General features: G+C 45.8%; 2 protein-coding genes across 3 annotated transcripts in view; both read right to left on the bottom strand.

Annotated features, from left to right (window-relative positions):
• WBP1L (WW domain binding protein 1 like) overlaps window positions 1–12,174 on the bottom strand; it is a 56,301-nt gene extending 44,127 nt beyond the window's left edge. Inside the window, exon 1 of the mRNA XM_007470416.1 lies at window positions 11,995–12,174. Within this exon, the coding sequence (XP_007470478.1) occupies window positions 11,995–12,084 (90 nt within the window). The 5' untranslated portion in view covers window positions 12,085–12,174. The remainder of the gene's footprint in view (window positions 1–11,994) is intronic.
• Window positions 12,175–18,111: 5,937 nt separating this feature from the next.
• Window positions 18,112–25,034, bottom strand: part of SFXN2 (sideroflexin 2) — an 8,826-nt gene continuing 1,903 nt past the window's right edge. The window contains exons 4-11 of one of the 2 annotated variants that reach the window (XM_007470415.1): window positions 24,223–24,298; window positions 23,820–23,905; window positions 22,481–22,541; window positions 22,035–22,101; window positions 21,365–21,414; window positions 21,019–21,068; window positions 19,434–19,481; window positions 18,112–18,586 (exon numbers count right to left, since the gene is read on the bottom strand). In XM_007470415.1, the coding sequence (XP_007470477.1) occupies window positions 18,487–18,586; window positions 19,434–19,481; window positions 21,019–21,068; window positions 21,365–21,414; window positions 22,035–22,101; window positions 22,481–22,541; window positions 23,820–23,905; window positions 24,223–24,298 (538 nt within the window). In that variant the 3' untranslated portion in view covers window positions 18,112–18,486. Of the gene's footprint in view, window positions 18,587–19,270; window positions 19,482–21,018; window positions 21,069–21,364; window positions 21,415–22,034; window positions 22,102–22,480; window positions 22,542–23,819; window positions 23,906–24,222; window positions 24,299–25,034 lie in introns of those variants that run through there. The other variant, XM_007470414.1, reaches the window with a different exon arrangement.

Raw genomic sequence — 25,034 nt, 5'->3', positions numbered from 1 at the left:
TTGGAAGAGCACTTTTGATATTCATAGGATTGAAGCGTGTCACTGGGGAGTAACTTTTTTAAAGTAGTGTGACACAGGGTTAATTACTCACGAAAACTGAAGAACTATCATAATTAGCTGAATTTTCTAATAGTATTTTTACCTCTAGATCCAAATTAAATTCTCACACACAAGATCCTCTCCTGTAACATTAAGGAATTATTGTCAATTTTTTAGGGTGTGATATGGGAGGGTGGTTATGTTCAGGAACATAGTCCTTTTATCTTTTAGAGATTCAAACAGAACTATTTATGGTTGAGATGATATGAAGTCTGAAATTTGCTTCAAAATAATTTCACTGGGGATAAATGGAAGTGAAAGTGGATACAGTATAGATAAAACAAGACTGGCCAAGACACTAAATCGCTGAGGTTGGGAGATGGGTACATGCTGGTTCATTATACCATTCTCTTTTTTTTGGTAAATGTTTAAAATGCTCCATAATAAAAAAAAAAAATTAAAGGATTCTATTCTGAATAATGTCCATTTTTGACCCTAAATAATATTAAGTTTTACAGAGCCCTTAAAATAAATAGGGAACACCAAAAGCTCAAGCAACAAAAAAACACAGATAAACTGGAATTCATCAAAATTAAAAACAGTTGTACTTCAAAGGACACCATCAAGAAAGTGAAAAAAAAGACAGATTGGGAGGAAATATTTGCAAATCATTTATCTGATAAGGGATTCATATACGTTTCTTAACTGTGAGACTCTTCATGAATCTCCACAAGAAATGGTAGACTTCTGTGACCACGAGGGCCCCTTCCTCTTACAGCAGAAATGGCTGCCTCGGAGCCATCTCTGCGAGATGCTGATAGAAGTAATGAAGGCTCAGAGAGGTAAAGTAATTGGTCCAGGGTCATGAGAAGAGATGGTAGCATGGCTAGGTCTAGAGTGCCAGCGCCCTGACAAAGTCTAGTTTAAAGAAAAACCTCCCCTTGGACAGTCACTCACTGGGATTCCGTGGGAAGACCACTGTCCTGTCAGTCAGATAAGGGCCTTTAAAACAAACAAAGGATTGAATAGGCATTTCTCCAAAGAATATATACAAAAGGCCAATAAGAACACAAAAAGGGGACTCCCCTGGCAGTCCAGTGGTTAAGACTCTGAGCTTCCAATGCAGGGGGCAAGGGGTTCAATCCCTGGTCAGGGAACTAAGAGCCTACACGCCGCATGGCGTGGCCAAAAAAAACCCCAAAATAAACAAACAAACCAAAAAAAAAAAAACGAACAAAAAAAGAACACAAAAAGATGTTCAACATTACTAGTTATTAGGGAAATACAAATCGAAACCACAGTGGGAAACTACTTTACACCCACTAGGATGGTGATGATTTAAAATAAGACAGTATTGACGAGGATGTGGAGAAACTGAAACCCTCATACATCGCTAGCGGGGATATATAATGGTGCAGCCACTATGGAAAACAGTCTGGCAGTTCCTCAAAAGTTAAACATAGAGTGATGATATGACCCAGCAATTCTACTTCTAAGTGTATACTCATGAGAATGAAAACATATGTCCACTCAAAAACTGTATATTCGTGTTCAAAGCAGCATTATTCATAATAGCCCAAAAGTGGAAAAAGCCCAAATATCCATCGAGGACTAAATGTGTTACAACCAAACAGAGGAATATTAATCGGCCATAAAAAGGAATGACATAGTGATACACGTTACAACATGGATGAACCTTGAAAATACTACGCTAAGTGAAAGAAGGCACTCACAAAATAGCACATGGTATATGATTCCATTTACGTGAATGTCCATAATGGACAAATAGAGACAGAAAGCAGATTATTGGTTGCCAGCGACTTGGGGGATGGGGCAGGGAGAGGGGGAATGACTGCTGATACAGCATTTCTTTTGGGGGTGATGAAAACGTTCTGAAATTAGCTAGTGGTGAGGCGGTCCAAACTTGTGAATATACTAGAACCCACTAAATTATATACTCTAAAAGAGTGAAGTTTATGGTATGTGAATTATATCTCAATAAAGCTGTATTACAAAAAAGAAAAAAAAAGCCTCAGAAACCATCCTCACCTCAGAACAGGAAGTACCAAATGGAGGTTGGGGACAGGTGTCAAGAAGCTCGAGCGAGTCCCTCAGCTCGGTACAGTCCACCGTGTGCTGAGAGCAGACAGATCTGCGTGTGGCAGCACTGTGGTCAGAATGAACGACTAACCACAACCCCCACACTCTTTTCCTCACTCAAGAGGCTACAGTGGTGCGTGTATCAGAAAAATAGCATATATCCTAACTTACCTGCTCTAAGAATAAATGATTGCATACCTTATTATTAGAAAATAGTTGTTGAAAAAACACCTCTCATCTGATCACCAAGGCTGATGATATGGAAAGTGATTCACGTGCATTTTGGACAAGGAGTGAACCAAAATATATTCTTAAATTCCTCCACTGAAAACAAACCTTGGGTCAGTAAGGGAGGAGGGAGTCTTAAAGTTCCCCAGAGCTAAAATAATTAATAACAACAACAACAAAGGCTAACATTTCCCAAGTAATTACTATGTGGCAGGCACTGCTCTAAGTGCTTTACAAGTATTAAGTCAGTTAACCCTCACAATAACCCTACAGGCTAGGTGCTATTAACCCATTTGACAGATGAGGATACTGAGTCAACTAACTAGTCCAAGGTTATATGGAGGCAGTCTGGCTCCAGAGTCTGCACTCTCAGCAATGCCACTTCCAGGCGTCTCTTCTGGGATGGCCACCACGGAGGGGTGGTAGTTCGGGCATGAAATTAGACTTGTGTACCACACAGCAATTGGCCAACAGCTCCAGGCCACCTGCTTGACATCTTCCAGGGACCACAAACCACTTCCTTCAGCACATGGGCAGGCATTTCTACCCTCCTCTGGCTAGAGGCTCACTGCCCTTGTGTGAATCCTACTCCACAGCAAAGGGAGCAACCAGTTTGCAGACAGGGAGACTGGAAGCTAAGCCAATTAGAGACCTATAGGCTTTTGAGAAAGTAAACTGAAATGTTCCCCAGGTGCCCATGTTAAGAGTCAGAAGGCACATCTTCAAGGATAAGCAGAGGGTGCAGGTGAAAAAATGATGTTCACATGTGTGTGGGGAAGTGAGCCCTTGCATGCCCTATTGATGGGAATGTGAACTGATAAAGCCGTTTTGGGAAGCAACTTGGCACTACTGGCCCCAAATTCCAAATGTACATACCCTATAGTCCCATAGTCCCCAGTTCCACTTCTAGGAACCTAGCAAATTGCAGAAAGAAATAAGTGCAACAATGTTCACTGCAGCACAGTTTGAAATGGCAATACCTTGGACACAATGTATGTTCATTTATGGAGGGGTAGTCAAATAAATCATGGTCTAAAGCAATTACAGGCATTAAAAAAAAATCAGAGGCATATATGCGATATGAAAAGAAGTCTACAATATATTAAGGTTTTAAAAAAGGTGCATGTTGTTAAAGTACTACATATAAATTATCCCATTTTTGCTTTAAAAACAAATAAAAGAAAGAACCCTACCAATACCAACAACTTTATGTATTTTATATGTGTGTGGATGTAAGTTTATACATAGGAGTTATATTACTATATCTATAAATTTGCAGCATAAGCAGAAAAACCAAAAATACACAACAAACCACAAACTTTCACTTTTTCCTCTAAGTATTTTTGTATTTCTCTATTATTTACCATTGTTATGAGCATGTGTTATTTTTGTGTAATTAAAAACTGATGTGAAAAGGTAAAAGGTAAAAGGTACCTCAAAGCCCAAAGAAAGGCAGCAATCGGGTCTAAGAAAGGGATTGGAGAGACAGCCAGATTGGTCCTTAAGAGAAATCAGGCCGGTGCAGGTGTTCCGCTCCCAGCTCCCACCCACAGCAACAGCAGCAAGGGGATTTGCATAATTAAAGACAAGGGACTCAAGAAAAAAAGAAAGAAGTACACAGGATGAACTTCTCACACTGTTCGACTCTATATTCAAGTCCCAAAGAGCTACCGTGCTCCAACATCCCAGTGTAGAAAGCCAAATATTAACTTTCTCTCCCAAATAAACCACAAAAGCGTAAATCTGATCAATAAACTAAGCTATGGTGTTTTTCATTGTGTCTGTTGTTTGGTTGGGTTTTGATATGATTGGAGTGAAACTGCCAGGCGGAATTTTAGATGAGGAAGATTAATTTTTAAACGGCGAACAAAAAGCAGTATGTACAATTTTGAAAAATATGATTATTTTCTCCACGCACCGCATTTTCTCCATGCACCACGCGTGTCTCTGATCTGCAAGAATGTGTAACAAAACAGTGTTACAATGTAAGATCTGTCTTGCTCCATATTTAAAAATCAAAACAGAAATGTTTTGGTAACTTCACTATAGGATCCACCGTTCCAAACCACAATGTGGTTACATTCACTCTCATCTCTTCCAAAACAAGTTTAAATTCTTTAAAACACCTAAGATGGTGAATCAAAACTGAGCCGTGGCTCTATGAGGGTGATGACGGCACCAGGAACAGAAGATATACAGCTCATCTGCTTTCCCACAGAAAAAAGTACGGAAAGATGAAAACCAAAAGTAAATAAATCCAGCTATGGGAATGTAGCTGAGTAAGCGAAAGTATCCCCCAAACCCCAAAAACCCCATCCAGGCAAGACTGACAAGTCTGAGAGGATGACCTATTTTAATTCCCACACTGGGAAAGACCGGAATTGTATCAACAAGCTGCAGAATTCAATAGGATGAGACTTGTTTCCCTCTTCCTTTACCTCCCATGTTGCAATGTTCTGGATTTATTTGTATTTCTTTGTTTGTGGTTTCCACATTTGCATGTGGGTTTTTGGCCAGACTTTGCTCCACCTAGTGGAACTTCAAAGGATGGGCCAAAAGGGAGGTGCCCACTGGCAGACCTCAGCCTGTTGTACGCAGCTGAGTGGACAGGTCACCAAGACCCGCTGTAGCCGTTCCCTGTCACCCAGTGGCTGCTCTGTCTGTGTGGTTATAGTGGGGTTGGTGGCCCCAGCAGGGCCCACAGTTGGGGTGGTAGGGCAAGGAATGAACCCACCTGGTCATTGCTCCACCTGGTCCTGATGGTCCCTCAAATGTCAGTCCAGCAACTTAAGGCAAGAAAGAAAGAGGCCCTCAGGTGTACGGATGGCCAGGCACTCAAAAGGCTGTTGGAATTCTGAATCCAAAGCCATCTAACTTACCCACAGCACCCACAGAGTAGCCAGCTTGTGCCCAGCACCCACAGATGAGGGGCATCCTGGACCTGGAAGAGAGGGCTCTCCTCCAGACACAGCTGGCAAGGTCCAGGACCGCCAGCTTCCCTCGTGGCGACCTGGGAACATCTAACGGTTTCTGCAGGCTGAGTGTGCGTGAGAACAAACTAACATTCATGAGGCCGAAAATGAGAGGAGAGCCAAGATCTGGAATGAGGAAAGGAAAAAGTTCTAAGAACATGACTCAGTTCAGATGGGTGGTGGGACCATGGAGGACACAGAAAAGAAAGTGACTGGCCCTCAGGCTTTCACTGGGAGGAAGACAAACATTCTTAAAGTGAAACCACAAAGGCAGACCAAAGTGACAGGAAAGAAGGTTTAAGATGGGGTGACTTATGGAGGCTCACCTGCTTACTGAACCACAGACTAAATAAATGTGCTTTTGTCAAAATAGTTGATGTTGGCTGACGATGATGAGCTGACTGGTAACACATGTCAACAAATCTGAGAGACATCAGGATTCAGGACACTAAAGCTTTAAACTGTCCCACCTGAAATTTGTCATCAGAGGTTATTTCACACACATCTTTTCATAGGAAGGCTGACCTCAAATCCCACGATACTGGGCAGGAGCTGGTAAGGGGATAGCAGGTACCACACAAGGGTTTCTCCACCTTGGCGCTACTGACATTTTGGGGAGGACAATTCTTTGTTGTGGGGGACTACCCTGAGGACATTTAGCAGCACCCCTGGCCTTCATACAACAGATGTCAGTAGTGCTCCTGAGTTACGACAATCAAAAATGTTTCCAGACACTGACAAATGTCCTCAGGCAGGGGCAAAATTGTCTCCAATTGAGAACCAGTATTCTACATAGGTTCACCATGAAGAGTTACCTACATAGGTAAAAGATCACAGGGACAAACCTAAACTCAGATATAGAACAGAATCAAGGAAGTCACTTCCAAACTCCCCAAATCTCAGTTTCTGAGAGTTGACACTAACTTACCAACCACAATGCACTCTTGAGGACCACCAATAAGAATAGCAGTGATAAGTATTATTATATTTAATAACCATGAAGTATATTACAAAAGCTTTACATACGTATCTTTTCAGGTCCCAACAAACCTATAAAGTACGTGCTACTTTTATTTATTTATTTATTTAGGCTGCGTTGGGTCTTCATTGCTGCGTTCAGGCTTTCTCGAGTTGCAGCGAGTGGGGGCTACTCTTTGTTATGGTGCATCAGGCTTCTCTAGGCAGCGGCTTCTCTTGCTGCGGAGCACGGGTTCTAGGTGTACAGGCTTCAGTACTTGTGGCATGTGGGCTCTGTAGTTGTGGCTCGCGGGCTCTAGAGCACTGGCTCAGTAGTTGTGGTGCACGGGCTCAGTTGCTCCGTGGCATGTGGGATCTTCCCAGACCAGGGCTCGAACCCATGTCCCCTGCATTGGCAGGTGGATTCTTAACACTGCGCCACCAGGGAAGTCCCTAAAGTATGTGCTATTATTATTCCCATTTTACAGATGAGGAAACTAAGGCACTAAGAGGTTAAAGTAACTTGCTCAAGGATAGTAAGTGGAAGAATCAAGTTTGGAACTCAGGTAATCTGCCCCCAGAGCCCATGACCTCACCACTACATTAGACTATATTCCACCTCCACACTGGAAAACTGTTAGATCTGCATTGTCTAACAGGTAGTCAGTAGTCACATGTAGCTATTTACTTTAATTAAAAACCGAATATCATATCACTTTGGAAAACAGTCTGGCAGTTCCTCAAAAGGTTACACATAGAGTTATCATATGACCCAGCAATTCCACCATTAGGTATATATCCAAGAGAAACGAAAACATACATGTGTACACAAAAACTTGTACACACATGTCCATAGCAGCATTATTCACAAGAGCCCAAAAGGGAACACAGCTCAAATGTCCATCAGCTGATGAATGGACAAATAAAATGTGGTACATTCATGCAACTGAATATTAATCGGCCATAAAAAGGAATGAAATACTGATACATGCGATGATACACAAATACATCAACATGGAAGAATCTTGAAAACATTATGCTAAGTGAAAGAAGCCAGTTACAAAGGACCACATGGTGTATGATTCCATTTATACAGAATGTCCAGAATGGGCAAATCCAAAGAGACAGAAAGTAGATTAGTGATTGTAGGGGCTGGGGGAGGAGGGGGTGTAATGGGCTGCTAATGGCTATGGGGTTTCTTTGTGGGGTGATGAAAATGTTCTAAAATCAGATAGTGGTGATGGTCACACAACCCTCTGACTCACTAAAAAAACATTTTCTGTACACTTTAAGAGGATGAATCTTTTGGCATGTGAATTATAACTCAATAAAGTTGATACAAAAAATTAAATGCCATTAAAAATTCAGTTCCGGGACTTCCCTGGTGGTCCAGTGGTTAAGAATCCGCCTTCCAATGCAGGGGACGTGGGTTCAATCCCTGGTCGGGGAACTAAGATCCCACATGCCGAGGGGCTACTACTGAGCCCACACACCACAACTAGAGAGAAGCCCACGTGCAGCAAGGAAGAGCCCAGCACCACAACAAAAGATCCTGCATGTTGCAATAAGACCTGACGCAGCCAAAAATTATTTATTTAAAAATTCGGTTCCTTAGTTACCCTAGCCACATTTTAAGGACTCAATAGCCACGTGTGGCTACGTGGCTACAAAATGGACAGCATAGATATAGATGATTTCCAACATCACAGAAAGTTCTACTGTCAGCAGTAGAATTTCAACAAATGGATAAAAGCCCTCCTTATCATCTAATTGCAGCTCACCTTTCAAGTCTCAAGCTATTCTCACAGTCCTCTGCACACCCACAGGCAAAGCTTCCACCACAGACTATGTGTCACTTCTAAAAGCTCCATTTTCACTCTTTCATGCCGGAATAAACTTTCCCCCTTCCTAGTCCACAGACATCCTACCTATCCTTATCAACCCTGAAAGCCCTGTCCAAATGCCTCTCCCTCTATGAAACCTTCCCTAAATCCCCCAGCCCTAGCCTTGTTCCCACCGTCCTTTGCTTGCACTTCCATTACAGCGCTGATCCCTCCAGATTACATATCAGTGGATATTATCTGTCTTTCCCACAGGATTATTAGCTCCTTGAGGACAGGGATTCTGCTACTTGTTTGAGGGTTCCCAGTGCCTAGGAATAATAATAGCCTGCTGCAAAGAATGAACATTTTGGTAAATGTTTGTTGGATTCTACTCAAAGGATTTACAGCAACTCATGGTGTTAACTTTAGACAATTGCTCACTCTGGTGTATAAAACAGACTAAGAAAGTGAAAGAAAGAGGGTAAGAATCTGAAAGTCTCATATCCCACTATTCTACAAGGAATGAGGGTGGTCGCACTGAAATGCCATATTTAGGAAAGAAGAGTGGAGCAGGGCTTCTGGACTGAAAACTGGGGCAATGGAGGTGAGTAAAGGTGGGGCGGAAGGGGTATACTATTGGAGGGTGTGGGGGGGGGAAGAAAGGGCCCCCTTCCAACTCAAAGTTTTAAGCATGGAAGCGGAAGGGCAAGGACTGCATCTCTACAGATTTGTGCCCAGCCCATCGGCTGGATCACTTTATTGAAAAAGACATTTCTCCTAAAACTTTACTTTAAATACTACAGTCAGATTTTTCTGGTTGAATCTAACCAACAAGAGAAAGAAACTCCGCATATCTCCATCATAATTTAACTGGAAGAGACAAATGCCAAGGCCTTACTGTTTGGAGACTCTATTGCTTTTTTATTCTCTATGGATTCAAGGAATCACATCTGAGTTGCAATGCCTATAGGAGAATTAACTCTAAGTTCCTAATCACAGAATGGAGTTAAACTGATGAACTTATTTGGGCCAGGATGGCAAGAAATGACTGTTCCAGTGCAGAGCTGGAACCAGGGAAAGCAAGCTGCCTAATATCATATATTTGATATTAAATGCATGTGTAAAAAAAAGATTGTATTATGAAAAATATATGTACATACATACATATATACAAATATATAAAACTGAATCACTTTGCTGTACACCAGAAATTAACACATTGTAAATTAACTATACTTTAATTAAAAAAAAAAAAAGACTGTACTTGCTAGAGACATTTCAAGGGAAAAAATGCAGTGAGGTACCCATACAATTTTCAATACAGATGGAGTACAGAGTCCTCCTCAATTCGGAGCTAGCTAGAAGCCACTTGTTGAAATACGGACAGTGAGTACCTGAAGTACATCCTAAGCCAAAATGGTCTCTAAACTTTTTTTTCTTCACTGATTTCTGCAAGCCAAAAATCAACAAAAACCAAACCAAAACAAAAACTAAATTGACTAAATTGTGGCGGATTCAGTTAATAATTATAGAGTAACTTCCATTCCAAAGGTTAAAATTCAAAACACAATTCTCACTATAGATACTGAGAACTCGGCTACAGAAAGAGAAAGGCTATGAGATGGGGTTAGGAGTGTTAGGGGGAAGGGGTCAGAAGGAGAGAGCCTACTCATTTCAAAAACTTTCCCTTCTCTGCAGGAACTGTAACCACATAATAGCTGCTGGCCAGTGCTAGCATCCATTCAAATGGAACAAAGTACAAAAGCCACCCTGTCCCCCAAGTAAGTATCGGAAGTGCCAGAGAAATGATAAAACGGTCTGTGATCCACAAGCTGCAATTAGGGCATGACACTGAAGATCCCCTCCCAAACCTTCTCTCCCCGTCCCAGGCTTCCAGGACCTGGGAAGGAACCTCCACTTTCCATCCTTCTTCCTGCTAAAGAAATGGATCTGGTTCCCACCAGATTCCAACCACGGCTCTCCAATGAGGAGATGTAATCCACAGGCCCAGGGCATCCACCTCAAAAGGCTCCAAAGCCTGCACCGTTCCTAAATCAACCCCAATGTTAATTATTGGTTATTGGAAACAGCCTTTAAAGATACTTACAGAAAGGCACAGGTGCAAAGGAAAAGCAACAGTTTGTTCTATATTTTATTCGCTCAACATCTATATTTCTTAGCTTTGTAACTTTTCTAATAAAGGAAATTTATTTCTCTTGCCACTTCATGATTTTAACTGAGAAAACAAAGAACCCCAACAAAGCCTAAAACAGAAGAGCCCCAGCCCTTGAAAAAGGAATGTACTGGGACAGAAAATGAGCTCTATTCCTTTCACATGTTATTTCCAATATACATAAATATAGTCTTTGGGAAAAGCAGATGATACGTCCACAGATAAATGAATAAACAAATTATGGAACACAACGGAGTATTATTCAGCCATAAAAAGGAATGAATTACATGCTACAACATGGATAAACCTTGAGAACATTATGCTAAGGGAGAGACACCAGATACAAAAGGTTAAAAAAAAAAAACCAGATACAAAAGGTATTGTAAGATTCCATTTATATGAAATATCCTGAATAGACAAATCCATAGACATGTAAAGCAGACTGGTGGTTGCCAAGGGCTGGGGGAAGGGGGAACAGGGAGGAACTGCTTGTACAGGGTTTTCTCCCCAGGTGATAAAATGTTTTGGAACTAGACAGAGGCGGTGGTTGCTCAATATTGCGAATGCACTAAACACCACTGAACTGTTCAATTTAAAATGGTTAAACGGTTTTAAACAGTTTATGTTATATAAAGTTCATCTCACTTGAAAAATTAATGTTTTAAATAGAGGATGCTAATGGGCATAACATGATGCTCCTAGGAAAAAAGATAAGGCTTTTTGCTGGCATTCTGCTTCTACTCTTGACCACAACACAAAGTTCAAGTGCTAAGCTGTATAGAGTCTGCCATTTTGCTCTGTGTGTGTCTGTATATGCCCTTCTGAAAAGACACAGAAGGGAACAGAAACTGAAGAAAATAGAATGGTAAAGCCTTGCCAAATGCAAGGAAGGGAAGGAGGGGTGATTCCCCCTACTGCACCCCACCCAACCTGGCGCCAGGAGTAACGCTCCCATTTGGGTTTCGAAATGCCAGCGGCGCTAAAATCAGCACAAGCCACTTAGCAAGAAAAGCTGAGGTGCTCCATTTGTTGCCCGTATTGGCATCAGCACCACCCTTTGCTCAAAACCCGGAGCTGGCCCAGATCAGCATCAGTGACCGGCTCCCCAGGCCAGCCAACCTGATAGTAAGAGCTTGTTACAGCTCAAGTGTGCCCTGCTGCTGAGAGGTCCCAGTCTGCTTCATCTCACTTGCCTTCCAAGAGTCCTGCCTCCAACACCAGTAAAAATGGGGCCAAGTGGCCCCTAGAACTTTCCGAGGTCCAGCTTGAAATAGATATCCTCTCAGCCAGCCCCTCCTCCCTCTCAGGCCCGCTCAATAACCCACGTACCCCTACCCGCACAGACATACACGCGGCATCGCTGCTTTGGAGACCTGCTCCACTGGAGGACACGAATGCGCCCCACATGACCCCGCTTGCGCCACTATCCAGTCACAGTCATGCCAGCCCACCTGACCTAACTGCCGTCTCAAAGGCCCCTCACTCGCTTGGCACCATGCCTCTGCCACCTTCCGTGATACCAAAACCGTCACAGGTGTCCCTCAGCTAAACACCGACGCCCCCTTAGATCCTGTCCACTCCAGGCATGGGTGCCCCTCTCGGGACCCCTCAACTCGTGGCAACAACATTCCTTCAGCCCCCTCCAGCCAGGCCTCGACGCCCCCCAGGCCCCAGCCTGGCCCGGACACCCCCTCCCCCTTACCTGCGGGGGTTCAGCCCTGGCTGACAGGGGGCTGGGCAGCGCCTGGAGGAGCAGGAGCGCCATGCCACCCAGGAGCCTTCTCCTCTCCATCCCCCTCCTGCTCCTGCTCCTCCGCCACGGCGCCGCCACCTCCCTCCTCCTCCTCCCTCTCCTCCTCTTCTCTCTTCTTCCTTCTTCCCTTCTTTTCCTGTTTCACTCTCCCCTCCCGCTTCCGGCTCCGCTCCACCCCGCCCCAGGCCAAACGCCCTCCCAGACACTTGGATGGTCCTCCAATTCCAGCGCTTCATTGGGCGTTTCCCTTCGTCCATTGGTCAAAACAGCTGTCGATCAAATAGAAGTCCCGCCCCCTCGCGGAGACGGAAAACGGGAGAAACCCAGCCAATGGAAAGTAGGAGGAACCCGGGCCATCTTGAGTGCTACGAGACGGCGTAAATGCGTCCCGCTGCGCAGAGAGTGGCGGAAGTAGCTCTGATCAGCGGCGGGGCCATCCAAGACGTGAGTTGAAAAGTCTAATTCTGGTGCCACCATCTTGAATGTGGCGGAAGTACTGGATTTCCACAGTTTAGCAAAGAAAAAGAAAGGGGTATGATAATTCCAAAGGGTGTTGGAAAATAAATTACTTTTATAAAGTAACCTGGCACCCTTAAAAAAGACAACTGCAGAGACTTCCCTGGTGGTCCAGTGGTTACAACTCCACGCTGCCTATGCAGGGGGCCCAGTTTGGTCCCTGGTCAGGGACCTAGGATCCCACGTCCTGTGTGGGTGGCACGGCCAAAAAGGAAAAAGGAAAAACAAAAAAGACAACTGCAATCTAAAAAGCTTATGATGTCTTTTGTCTTTAAGCACAGCCCCAGTACCAGAGTCCCTCTCTTGCTCTCAAACTGCTCAAGCAGTATCTTCGGTCACTTTGAATTCCTATGAGATAATATCTTTACCTGAGGCACAGTGCTTTGTCACCCCAAGTTCAAGGGATGAAATTCTACTGACTCTTCCTCAGAAATAGCTCTGAAATCCACCCCCACTGCTTCAATCCATGTTCTCATTTTCTGGCTAAATACAAACGGTCTCCCTGCTGTCCTGCCAGTTGCTAATTCTTCCCTCTTGAATTTCTCTCACATGTCACAGCAGGGGTGTTCTACCACCTAAAACCAAATATTATCGTCTCAGGGCTTCCCCTCTCAAAATACTTCAACTACCTACAGGATTTAGTGTCCAAACTTATCAATATGGTGGTCCTTTCTGTGTCCTCGTCCCTGCGTATTTTTTTTTCACACCTGCATACTTCTTTATCTCATCTACTGCCACTACATTTCCCATACATTCTGCTCACACCCAACAGTTAAGAGATCCCCAATGAACTGTGCTATACAATACATTTAACTTCATTTACACATTACACATACAGTTTCCCATTTAAGATTCCTAGTTCTCATCCCCTGGTTTCTTCTTCTGAATTCACATAACACTTATTACACAGTGTATCTAATCTACAATTTCTGCCTGCCTGACCCCTCCGACTAAATTTTTAGCTTTTTGTATGGCACACCAGGTCTTATTCATTTTTTAAACAAACCCCTACACCCTGTACATAGCCCAACCATGAGCTCAATCAATATTGGGAAAATAAACGAACAGATGAAGAACCGCAGCAGAAAAGCCAGCTGCCTGTAGCTGCCAATTTCCCCTCAAAAACCTACCAAAGCATTTTAGAGCCGAGCCCAGTCTAGCCCATAGCTGAACCCAAAGGAAGTTTGTTCTTGGTTTAAATGGTGGCAAAGTGGGAAACAGGTAAGAGTGAAAAAAATCGGTTCTGTCTCTGTCTTGATCCTGCTTTCCCAAGTACTACACAGGGTGACAAGTATTTTTGCCAGTCTTAAATTTCTTAGAATTTCATCCATTCCACAATCAAGCTCCCTAGGGGAGAATAAAAGATTGAGTACCAGGCAGGGGCCACATTATTTTCTTAGCACAGAGTCTCAATCCCAGCCTCAAGGAGTTGTAAGTCCTCTATATAAAAGCCAGGTATCACAGATAGCCAAAAAGCACATGAAAAGATGCTCAACATCATTAATTATTAGAGAAATGCAAATCAAAACTACAATGAGGGATCACCTCAGACCGGTCAGAATGGCCGTCATCAAAAAATCTACAAACTAGGGCTTCCCTGGTGGCGCAGTGGTTGAGAGTCCGCCTGCCGATGCAGGGGACACGGGTTTGTGCCCCGGTCCGGGAAGATCCCACATGCCACGGAGCGGCTGGGCCCGTGAGCCATGGCTGCTGAGCCTGGGCGTCCGGAGCCTGTGCTCCGCAACGGGAAAGGCCACAACAGTGAGAGGCCCGCGTACTGCAAAAAAAAAAAATCTACAAACTATAAATGCTGGAGAGGGTGTGGAGAAAAGGGAACCCTCCTACACTGTTGGTGGGAATGTAAATTGGTACAGTCACTATGGAGAACAGTAGTGAGGTTCCTTAGAAAACTAAAAATAGAACTACCATATGACCCAGCAATCCCATTACTGGGCACATACCCAAAAACCATAATTCGAAAAGATACATGCACCCCAGTGTTCACTGCAGCACTATTTACAATAGCCAGGACATGGAAGCAACCTAAATGTCCATCAACAGAGGAATGCATAAAGAAGACGTGATATATATATATATATATATATATACATATATATATAATGGAATATTACTCAGCCATGAAAAAGAACAAAATAATGCCATTTGCAGAAACATGGATGGACCTAGAGATTGTCATACTGAGTGAAGTAAGTCAGATATGGAAAGACAAATACCATATGACATAAAAATTTAATACCCTTTAATGGAAGGCAACATAATCCAAATAGCCTTCAAGTTAACATACATAATGTCAAGCAGACAGTAAAAAATTACTAGATATGTACAGAATCAGGAAAATATTATAATCAGGAAAAATTAGTAAACATAACTGACACCAAGATGATTTAGATAAATAAATAGCAAAGAAAAACTTTGTCAGCTATTGAAAGTATGTATGAATCTTGAAGGACAAGATAGATATAATAAGAAAACATTTGAGGAATCTCAGCAGACAAAGGAAAACTAAAACAACCAAAAAATCATTAGAAGTTGTGGAACTGAAAGTACAATAGCTGATACAAAAAAAAAAAAGAAGTTCTGATGGGTTTAACACAAGAATGAAAATAAGAAAAAAAAGTTAATGAATTTGAAGGTAGATTATTTAAATTGATTTACTTTGAAGAACAGAAAGAAAAAATAAAAAGATTGAAGAACTTTACTATACCTCAGTGATTTCTGGGACAAAAACTAGGAAGAGAGCCCTCACCAGAAACCAGATTTGCTGGAACCTTGATTATGGACTTATAGCACATGAGAAAATACATGTCTCTTGTTCAAGCCACTCAAAAAAAAAAAAAAAAAAGAAGAAAGAAAAAAAAATACCATGTGACATCGCTTATTTGTGGAATCTAAAAAAAAGAGTACAAATGAACAGAAGGGTACAAAACAGAAGTCAAGTCACAGATGTAGAAAACAAACTTATGGTTACCAGGGGATAAGGGGTGGGGAGGGATAAATTGGGAGATTGGGATTGACATATACACACTACTATATATAAAATAGATAACTAATAAGAACCTACTGTATAGCACAGGGAACTCTACTCAATACTCTGTAACGGCCTATATGGGAAAAGAACCTAAAAAAAGAGTGGATGTATGTATATATAAAACTGATGCACTTTGCTGTACACCTGAAACTAATCCCACTATGTAAATCAACTATACTCCAATAAATGAAAAAAAAAAAGCCAGGTATCATCATCATTAGGAAACCCCAATGGTTTCAATTTGGAAAACAGAAGGGAATTTTGTCCTGACTTCCTTTTCTCCCTTTACCTGAGGGCTTGAACTGAGCTACTGGACAGGACAAACACTACACTCTCCTCAGTCTGGATTAGCACTTCTCAACACCAAGGCATTTTCGTCACCCTAATCACTTCTTTCCATATCCCGCAGGAGCCAAATCAAAGAAAGCAGAGAGGCCTTACAAGATAGAGCTGAGATGCGGTTTGAGTGAACTATTTTTAATCTGCCTCTGAACTGCAACCACTATCTACTCCAGACTTTTCCAAAAGAGTAATTGTCTATAAAGAGAGGAGGAATGCCAGGAGGCTTAAGGAGCTGGGAAAGAAAGGAGAAGATTGTGGATTCTTGAGAGAACATCAGTTCAGAATTGCTTCCAAGCTCTGGCTAGCTCTGGTAATGTTTTTCCTATTTGCCTTTGGAAATGAGCAAAGCTTAAGGCAGATCTCCTGTCCTAAGGAAGCCAGCTCCAAGACACAGACTTTTCTGCTCAGACATCAGCCAAAATTAAATTGTACATGTTACAGAATAGATGAACTTTGAAAATATTATGCTAAGTGAAAAAAGTCAGACACGGAAGGCCACATACTGTGTGATTCCATCTATATGAAATGTCCAGAATAGGTAAATCCATAGAGACAGAAGATAAATTAGGGGTTGCAAGGGGCTGGGGGATGAGGGTAATGAGTGACTACTAATGAGTACAGAGTTTCTTTCAGGGGTAATGAAAATATTCTGGAATTAGAGAGTAATGACAGTTGCACAACACTGTGAGCATGCTAAAAACCACTGAATTGTACACTTTAAAAGGATGAATTTTATGTCACGTGAATTATATTTTAATTTTTTTAAATGGGGGAAAAATCAAATTGCAGCCAGTAACCTGACCTCAGGGAGGAGGCCCTTCCTCTTTAGAGCAGTGGTCCTTCAAAGTGGTCCCCAGACTGACAGAATCAACATCACTGGGAAATTACCAGAAATACAAATTCACCGGCTCCATCCCAGACCCACATAATTAGAAATTCTAGGAATGGGGCCCTATAATCCATGTTTTGAGAAGCCTTCCAGGCGAACCTCATGCATGTTCTTAAGGACCATTACTCCAGAGTAGGGGAAACTCTTTGTGTAAAGGGCCAGACAGTAAACATTTCAGGCTCTGCATACCACATACACAGGGTCTCACATATTCTTTTTCTTTTTCACAACTTCTAAAAAATGTAAGGGCCATTCTCAGTTCCCAAACACACAAAAACAGATACCAGGCAGATTTGGACCCTTGAGCCATGGTTTGCCAGCTCCCTGCCCCCCCTCCCCCCGAGCAACACACTCCCACACTGGGAGATCTCTGGAGCCTCAAGCAAAGACCGGTGGATTTTTCCTCCATAATAAGGGAGATGCACAATGGCCTCGGGGCACCAGACAGGTTCCCCTTATAGTTGTGATACCCTCCTCCACGCCAAGGCCAAAGTAAAACCAGATCCTGCTTTCCATCCAGGCTTTATTAACTCAGTGTGCAGACAGTTCGCTGTGCTCTTTCAAGAAATGCATTCGATTCACAGTGATATCCTTTGATCAGTCAGTAAATTCTACTACACAAAACTCATACAGACATGGCCCCAGGTCAGCCACAACAGCCCCCTCTCCCCCAAGGGCCTGAGAAATCACCCAGAGCAGCCAGGCTGGGAAGCACGAGCGGCTGCGCTTTGCTGTGTGTCCTTTAAGGCTCTTTGGTCCTGGTTGATTTCCTCTCAGAGGCATCCAAATAAAACTTCCCTTTCCTATTCAGTACACACCAGTCTTTCTTTGGTGTTTAACCCAACGGGCTGAGGAAGGGAGGTAGCCAGGAAATTATACCCACTAACATGTGCAGTTAATGCCTACCTACATCCTTTTTACTCGGTCAGTGGATTTATCTTTTAGACCCAGAGAAATAGAATCGGATATGATTTTAGGGGCGGAGAACAAAGCCAGTGTCAACAGGTAGGGCTTGAAGCACCACAAAACTCTGCTGCCTCACACAATGTCCTTTTTTTTTTTTCATTAAAACTCCTGGGTGCCTGATAAACTCAAGTTTAGCAAGACTCCTAGAGAACCTTTCTGACCAGGGGGCCCTGGGGAGGGGAGTGGGGAAGAGCAAAGAGGAGCCCCGAGGTGACCTGGCCTCTTCCCTCCCCCTTCCTGAAGGAGCCAGAACTACACAGGTGAAAGGTTCCCTTGCCTGAGAGCCGATGAGGAGGAAGAGAAGAGGGGCCCTTCCTCAATCCTGGCTGGAACCGGAATCCTGAAGGTTTCCTAACTTTTCCAAACGGTTTGCTTGAGTGTCACCCCCAGGTCTCAGCACCTTCTCCCTGAGGAGGGTCTCAGCTCCTGGTCTCCAGGGGACAGGGGTTAGGGGAGAGCAGACAGAAGACTTGGCCTCTCTCCCCCTGTTCACGTTTATCCCCCGGAGTCCAATAAACCCAGGTGCCTGGGTAGAAGCAGGAGGCATCCTCCCGTCCCCCAGAATCCACCCTGGCCTACAGGCCCTGTTGGCAAAGAGGAATGAGGCACGGGAATCCACAGTGGCTAAGGAGGAGCTGGTAAACATGGGTATGGACTGTTCCTTGCTGGGGTGGGGCATTTAGAGACCCTTATTGAAGTAGACATAAGGCACAGGTTCTCCATACTTGGCCTTGATAGTGTCTTGGAGCTCTGGTTCCAGATAGGAAACTGGCAATTCACTGAGAAGAGAGAAGGGGCTTATAAGTGTGCCACCTGGACGAGCAGCAAATTACCCTCAGATAAAATCCAACTCAGATGCCACCTCTAAGAAGCCCTTGCCCATTTTCCATCAGAATTATTAATGACCTCCGTACACTACAGTATGTTGCTTTTACTTCTATTGAGCCCTGACTTCATCTCCCTGGTGCTAAACTTCCGTCTTCTTCAAGATTACAAGCTCGGTGCTCAGAACACAGGAGATGTGTAGCAGGTGACTACGGAGCTGAGAGTACTAGGGAAAGGGAAACGGGCATCTTCTCCATATCTATTCAAGCTATGCCTGGTCTCCTGGAGCTAGTACTCCGCCTCACCACCACCACCCCAGTCTGATGCTTACCTTCCCTTTGCCATCATCTCTCCTCACCCACCTCCTCTGCTCTCTGCACCCACCCCGCCAGGACAAGCAAGGGAAGCGGAGAGGTCGAAGCCGTCCACCCTCTGGCAAACATCAGCCAGAGTGAGTACCTACCCTCTTGTTCAATTTCAAAGACCAGATCCAGCCAGAGAGATGGATCTAGTAACTCAACCAGCAGGGGCAGAAAGTCTCTTATTGTTCCCCCACCTTCTCTCCAAGGCAGCCTTTGCTCCACCAGGAGTGAGCAACTCATCCCTCTGCCCCTTGGAGCTCTGTTTCAGTTTACCATTCACCTGGGGTCAAGAGGCCCAGAGGTTAGACTGAGAGGTACTTGTCCTTGGACAGATGCCTCCCTGCCTGCCCCTCCCTCTCTCCTTCGGGACACCAGGCAGGTCAGGGAGACCAGGGACAGGGTGCTCAGTAAAACCAAGTGAGGAATGAACAGCTGATACCATTTCTGCGGGAACAGCCCACATGCCACTGGCACCATGAAGATGAGGCTGGAAGAAAGGAGAAACCAAAGCATTAGGGGGTGTCTGGCATCTCACAGAGCCACCCACACCCCATCGCTGAGCCCCTCAAAGGAAGGGGGAGCCAGCGCCAAAGCTCCTCTCCCTCCAACCCTTCTCCTGGTCTCTTGGTGCCTGGAGACTCACTCTAGCACAGGATAGAATCAGTCCCCACTACACCCCCCCTCACACCCCACCCACCCAACACTCAAGCAGATGAAGAAAGTAATGGAGTCACCAGGGAGTGTGGGCAGCAGCCCTAATGACCACAGGCAATTCCTGATGTATAGGGAAAGCAGCGAGGGGCGTGAACACAGGGTCCTGCTCCTGTACTCACTGAATGCCCGAGCTGTTGGAGAACAGTGAGGGCAGAGCTCCTCAAACTTCACTGGGCATGCAAGGAACTCGAGGAGCTTGTTCAAATGTGATGCTAATTCAGTAGGTCTGGGAAAGGGCTTGAGAGTCTTTATTTCTCATAAGTTCTCAGAGGATGCGGATCCAGGACCATGTTTTACAGGATTTGGGAATCTAACAGACCTAGGTTCGTGTCCCAGCTCTGCCACTTCCTAGCCGTGCAATCTTGGGCAAGTTCCCTCTGAGACGGCAGAGGGGTACCTACTCTGCACAGTTACTGTGAGGATTAAATGAGATAACATGTGTGACACATCCAGCCCATGGTAACTGCTCCCTCAGTGGGAAATCAGTCAGCAGAAGACAGCCTGGCATAATGTTAGACCTGCTAAGGATCCAACTGCAGCTCCAGCAATTACCAGCTAGAGACACGTGGGCAAGTTTCTTCATCTGGGAAAGGAGATAATGACAGTATGTACACCTCGAGGGCTGAGGGAATTAGGTGAAAATATAGACATGAAACATCAACACAGTGGCGGCACACAGAAAACATCCAATGCATGTTAGCTTTGGTTGCTGTCATTAGCCTCATGGCCTCACAAAGCATGAGTAATGCTGGGACATGTCCAGTCAAGGGCAGGCACCTAAGAATGCTGCCAGGACTCATGGTGCTTTCCTCCCGTGCGAGGCTGGGACACTTGACGGGCCCAGGCTGTGCTGTCATTTTCAATGGCTCATCTTTTTGGATGTATTGAGATATAACTGACATGTAACACTGTGTAAGTTTACCACTGGCGTGAGCTAACCCCTCTATCACATCACATGATTCATTTCGTTTTTGTGGTGGGATGATCTCATCATTTTTGTCTCTTCTCTAAAACTACTGAAGACCTAAGGTCAGAGGGGAGACCCTGGGACAGAGGACCCCCAAGGGTTCCACTTTCCACTCCAGTGTGTGCACAGTGCCAGCCTGGCGCCCTCAGAAAGGAGGAGTGAGAGCACACCAGAGGGGCCACAGATATTAAAGCCCGGGCGCTTTTGAAGTCAGGTAAAGGAGTACATGTTTTCCAACATGGCTGACACAAGAAGACAGATCTTGAGCACCCCAAACCGAGAAAATATGATACTCACAAACACCCACCATAGAACCCCAAACCGAGAAAATATGATAACTCACAAACACCCGGACAACAGAACCTGCAATGGGGCGTGCAGCACCCGGATTCTCTGCACAGAAACGGACAAAAGAGAGACCCACGTGGGACTTACATACTTCGAGGTGAAACCCACGCCGGTCACCCAGCTAGAAACCCGCAGGCGGGAAACCCTGGTTCTGCAGGGTGGGGAGGGGGCTCTCCTTGCTCTCGGCAGACAAGGCTGAGAACTGGGCAGCCAGCGGGCACCGGGATGGGCCCTACTTGAATGAGGTGCAGGGTGGGAGCAAGAAGGAAGGGTAAGACGGTCAGGAGCCCCCAGCACGTATGTGTTCTGGGCAGGGAAGATGCAAAGGAGAATCCGCTCACCTTCATGCAGCGCAGTTTCTCCAGCCTTTCCATGACGACCGGCAGCAGGACTGGAAGAAACCAGAGGAAAGGCTGTGAGACTCCCCCCCAGATCCCTTTCCGAAGTCGGATCACAGACTGAGTGATTCCCCCTCCTTCCCCAGAAGTTCCAGAAAATACTTTTCATTTGGGAGAAGAATGGAAGACTGTAGGCATGGCCATGCCCCACCCCTCCCCCAAGTCCTGACAGAAGGTGCGTCCCAAACTCCTCAACCTGCACACCTATAACAACAGGAGGACAAGTACCACAGGCCCAGAGCACCCTTCTCAGAACTATCTTTGAAGCAAGTTTTGTATCCTGCTCTGTAACATGCCCCTGCTGACAGCAAAACCAGGGCAGGGGACTTATTTTTCTCTACCACTGTCTCCCCAGCACCCCACACTGTGTCCAGCACACTGAAGGAACTTAAGGAATATTTGTTAAATGAAAATAACTTTCTCCACCAAATCTCTGATTAACTGACATTCCAGGAATTACAGTGTGGCTCTCCCGTGGCTCTTGGCACTCAAGCAAACCAGTTTGAGAAGCATATCTATAGAGGCTGAGGTCCCACCCCCCACCCGAAGTGTGGCTGAGGTCTCCATCACTTGTTCCAGGGTCCCCCAGGATGAGAGGGCTTCCCCATCTTACTCATGCCAGGGGCTGCCATGGTGATCCGAGAAATAACCACTTGGGTGATGCCTATGGCCGCAGCTCTCTGAGGGCAGAAAAGAGTAAGTTGTCAGGAATGAGCTTATCCTGTATCCATAGGCTGCACCAGAGGGCTGGGTCAGGGTCAGGGTCAGGGTCAAGGCCAAGTCTGAGCTGGTAAAGAGGAAGGGATGGACCTGTCAGGGGTTGAGTGACCTCACCTGACCCTCTCCCACCCAGCCACATTTTTATGGCTTCAGGACCAGAAACGATGGAGAAAAGACATGAACAGAGATACGGAGGGAAAATCGATGGGGAAGGAGGATGGAGTCAGGGAAGGTTTCTCAACCCTACAGTAGAGCCCAGGCCTGCTCTGACCACGAAGCACAGGACAGGGTCTGAGAGGGAACTCCCTCCTCCCACCCCAAAGGCAGGCCTCTGCTCACCCGGGAATGACCAATCTCATTGTGGTTCCTGTCCTTCACACAGATGCCCTGGATGAGTTCCCTAAACACAGACAGGAGGTGCTGGATGTGGGAAAGGGGTGCTGGAAGCCTGCCAGCGATGTGACACACCAGGGGACCAAGGCCAGGGCACTCAAGCTCTAGGAAGCCACCTCCTGCAGCTGGCCCTTGGAGCACCCTTCCCCACTCCAGAGAGTGGTATCCAACCGTGACCTAGGGCAGAGGCTCAGAGAGCTAGCACTGGGCCCCAACGGCCTAGGCTGAATCCAGAAACTGCAGAGCAAGTTCCCTAATCCTTCTAAAGACACAGTTATCCACATTTGCAAAATGGGGATAATCATGGCACCCACTTCATGGGACTTGGTGAGGATGAAACAAGATAATGCCTGCAAAGTGCTAAGTCCAGTGCCTGACACAGTGACTGCTCCCAAACAGGAGCTGTTGGTCTCAGGCCAGTGCTTGATAGCACTCCATCCAAGACCAGGTGGGTGGTGGGGACTCATTCATTCGTTGGAAGGAGCAACTGGATGGGGGTGGCGGGAGGGGAGAGGAGGCGAGCAGTGTGCATGCAGGACTATTCTGTGGTGTACTCTTTCTGCAAGGGCAGTTGTGATCACTTTCCATTTGCTACTAATCCCAAGAAAATGTGCCTTATAGATACTGGTGATGACGAGGAAGGCACTGATGGAAACAGGGGCCGCAGTAGCTAACGCTTAATGCAGCATTTTCTTACAGTCCAGGCGCTATTTGGGGCGCTTTACCTCTACTATATCATTAAATTTTATAACAGAGGAACATCTATACTTTCTCTAGTCAAGAAACAAGAGCTGTGAGACACAGCAGGTTTCTCCTTTCACCTTTCCTGCTGTGACGCTTAGAGCCTGGTGCCTGGAAAACATCTATCTGCCCCTCTGGCTTCCTCAAAGCTTCTTGGTTCTGTTCTATCTTTGGACACCTCGCTCTGCTGCGTTTCATTCTGTAAGGCATCCCCAGGGCTTTGGAAGTAGGCCGAGTCCACAACTTAAATACAATTGCAGTTGAAAGGACATGAGCTGGTGCCAAACCCCACAGGTCCTCACTAACGCCCCACCCCTGCTCCCCATCACCCACAACACACATCACAGATGAAACCTAAGTCACCTGCCACTCCTGCAGCCGTCACTGTTGGAGCCGCCAGTCCTCAGGGAACCTTCAGAAGCGCAGCTCGGCCGCCCTCCCCACACCCACCTCAGCCCCAACGAGCCCTCCACTGCCTTGGTTTCTTGCCTTTCCCCTGCTAGCCTCACGGTCTGTAGGGAGGAAAAGGGATCCCTGTACTCACTGCTGTCGCATCATTGGGATGTTGACACAGTTAGCCGCAGCCACAGCGGCAAAGGGCACCCAGCGGCCCACCAGGGGCGGGGCTCTCTGTGGGAGAAGAGAACAATGGAAGTAGGTCAGGCTCCCTGGAGATGGGGGTGGAAGGGGCTTCAGGAAGATAGAGCAAGAAATCAGCCCTCGCTACTGCCACGCATCCTGACACCCAGTCGGGGAACCCAAACTCCCTCAAAGGCCCGAGAAAGACCAAATGGGCGCAGCCCTGCTGAATTTCCCACTACTTGGCTGGGCTCTGGCCAAACCCAACCCATCCAGACCAGAAACGGCCCCTGCCTGGTAAAAAAGTTTTCCCTAGGACTTTGCTGCCGCCTAGTGGCCACCATGCCCACAGCAACCCCAGACGGTACCTTTGTCAACGTGTTCATGCCCACAGCAGTGGCCACCGCAGCGGTTGTGGCAGTGATGTAGGAAACGGCCATCTGCCTAGTGGAGTAGAGAAGATGTTTGGGAGCGGGGACCCTAGCTGGCTGAGGGCAGGACGATGGCTTGAGTGATAAAGGCTACAAATGTGGCTTCATGCCTGAGAAGCTCATGTGATCTGTCCCCAGCATCACCTTGTGATCTCCCCGCAACTCACTCAGCTGCTCCAGTCCCCTTGGCCTCCTTTCAGTACTTTAAACACACCAAACACCTTCCTGCTCAGAACGTTTGCATGTTGCTGTTCCCTATCCCGGGAATTCTTCCCTGGGCTCTTGCATGGCTAAATCCTTATCTTTCCAAACTCAGCTGAAATGTCAGCTCTGCAGAAAGGACTTCCCTGAACAGCCTATCTACACAGATGCCCCTCTGCTGTTCTCTGTCTTGTTATCTATTTATTTCCTTAATGGCAGCAATCACAGTCTGAGATTATTACGCTTGTTTTCCTTTTTTTTTTTCGCTGAGCCATGCGGCATGTGGTATTCGGGATCTTAGTTCCCTGACCAGGGATCAAACCTGTGCCCTCTGCGTTGGGAGCATGGAGTCTTAACCACTGGACCACTACGGAAGTCCTTATGCTTGTTTTCTTAAAAGACCTTCAACTCTAGGGCTTCCCTGGTGGCGCAGTGGTTGAGAGTCTGCCTGCCGATGCAGGGGACACGGGTTCGTGCCCCAGTCTGGGAAGATCCCACATGCCGTGGAGCGGCTGGGCCCGTGAGCCACGGCCGCTGAGCCTGCGCGA

This window comes from Lipotes vexillifer, unplaced genomic scaffold, assembly GCF_000442215.2.
Source record: "Lipotes vexillifer unplaced genomic scaffold, Lipotes_vexillifer_v1.1 scaffold916, whole genome shotgun sequence".
NCBI lineage: Eukaryota > Metazoa > Chordata > Mammalia > Artiodactyla > Lipotidae > Lipotes > Lipotes vexillifer.
This window is presented reverse-complemented; position numbering and strand designations above follow the sequence as displayed.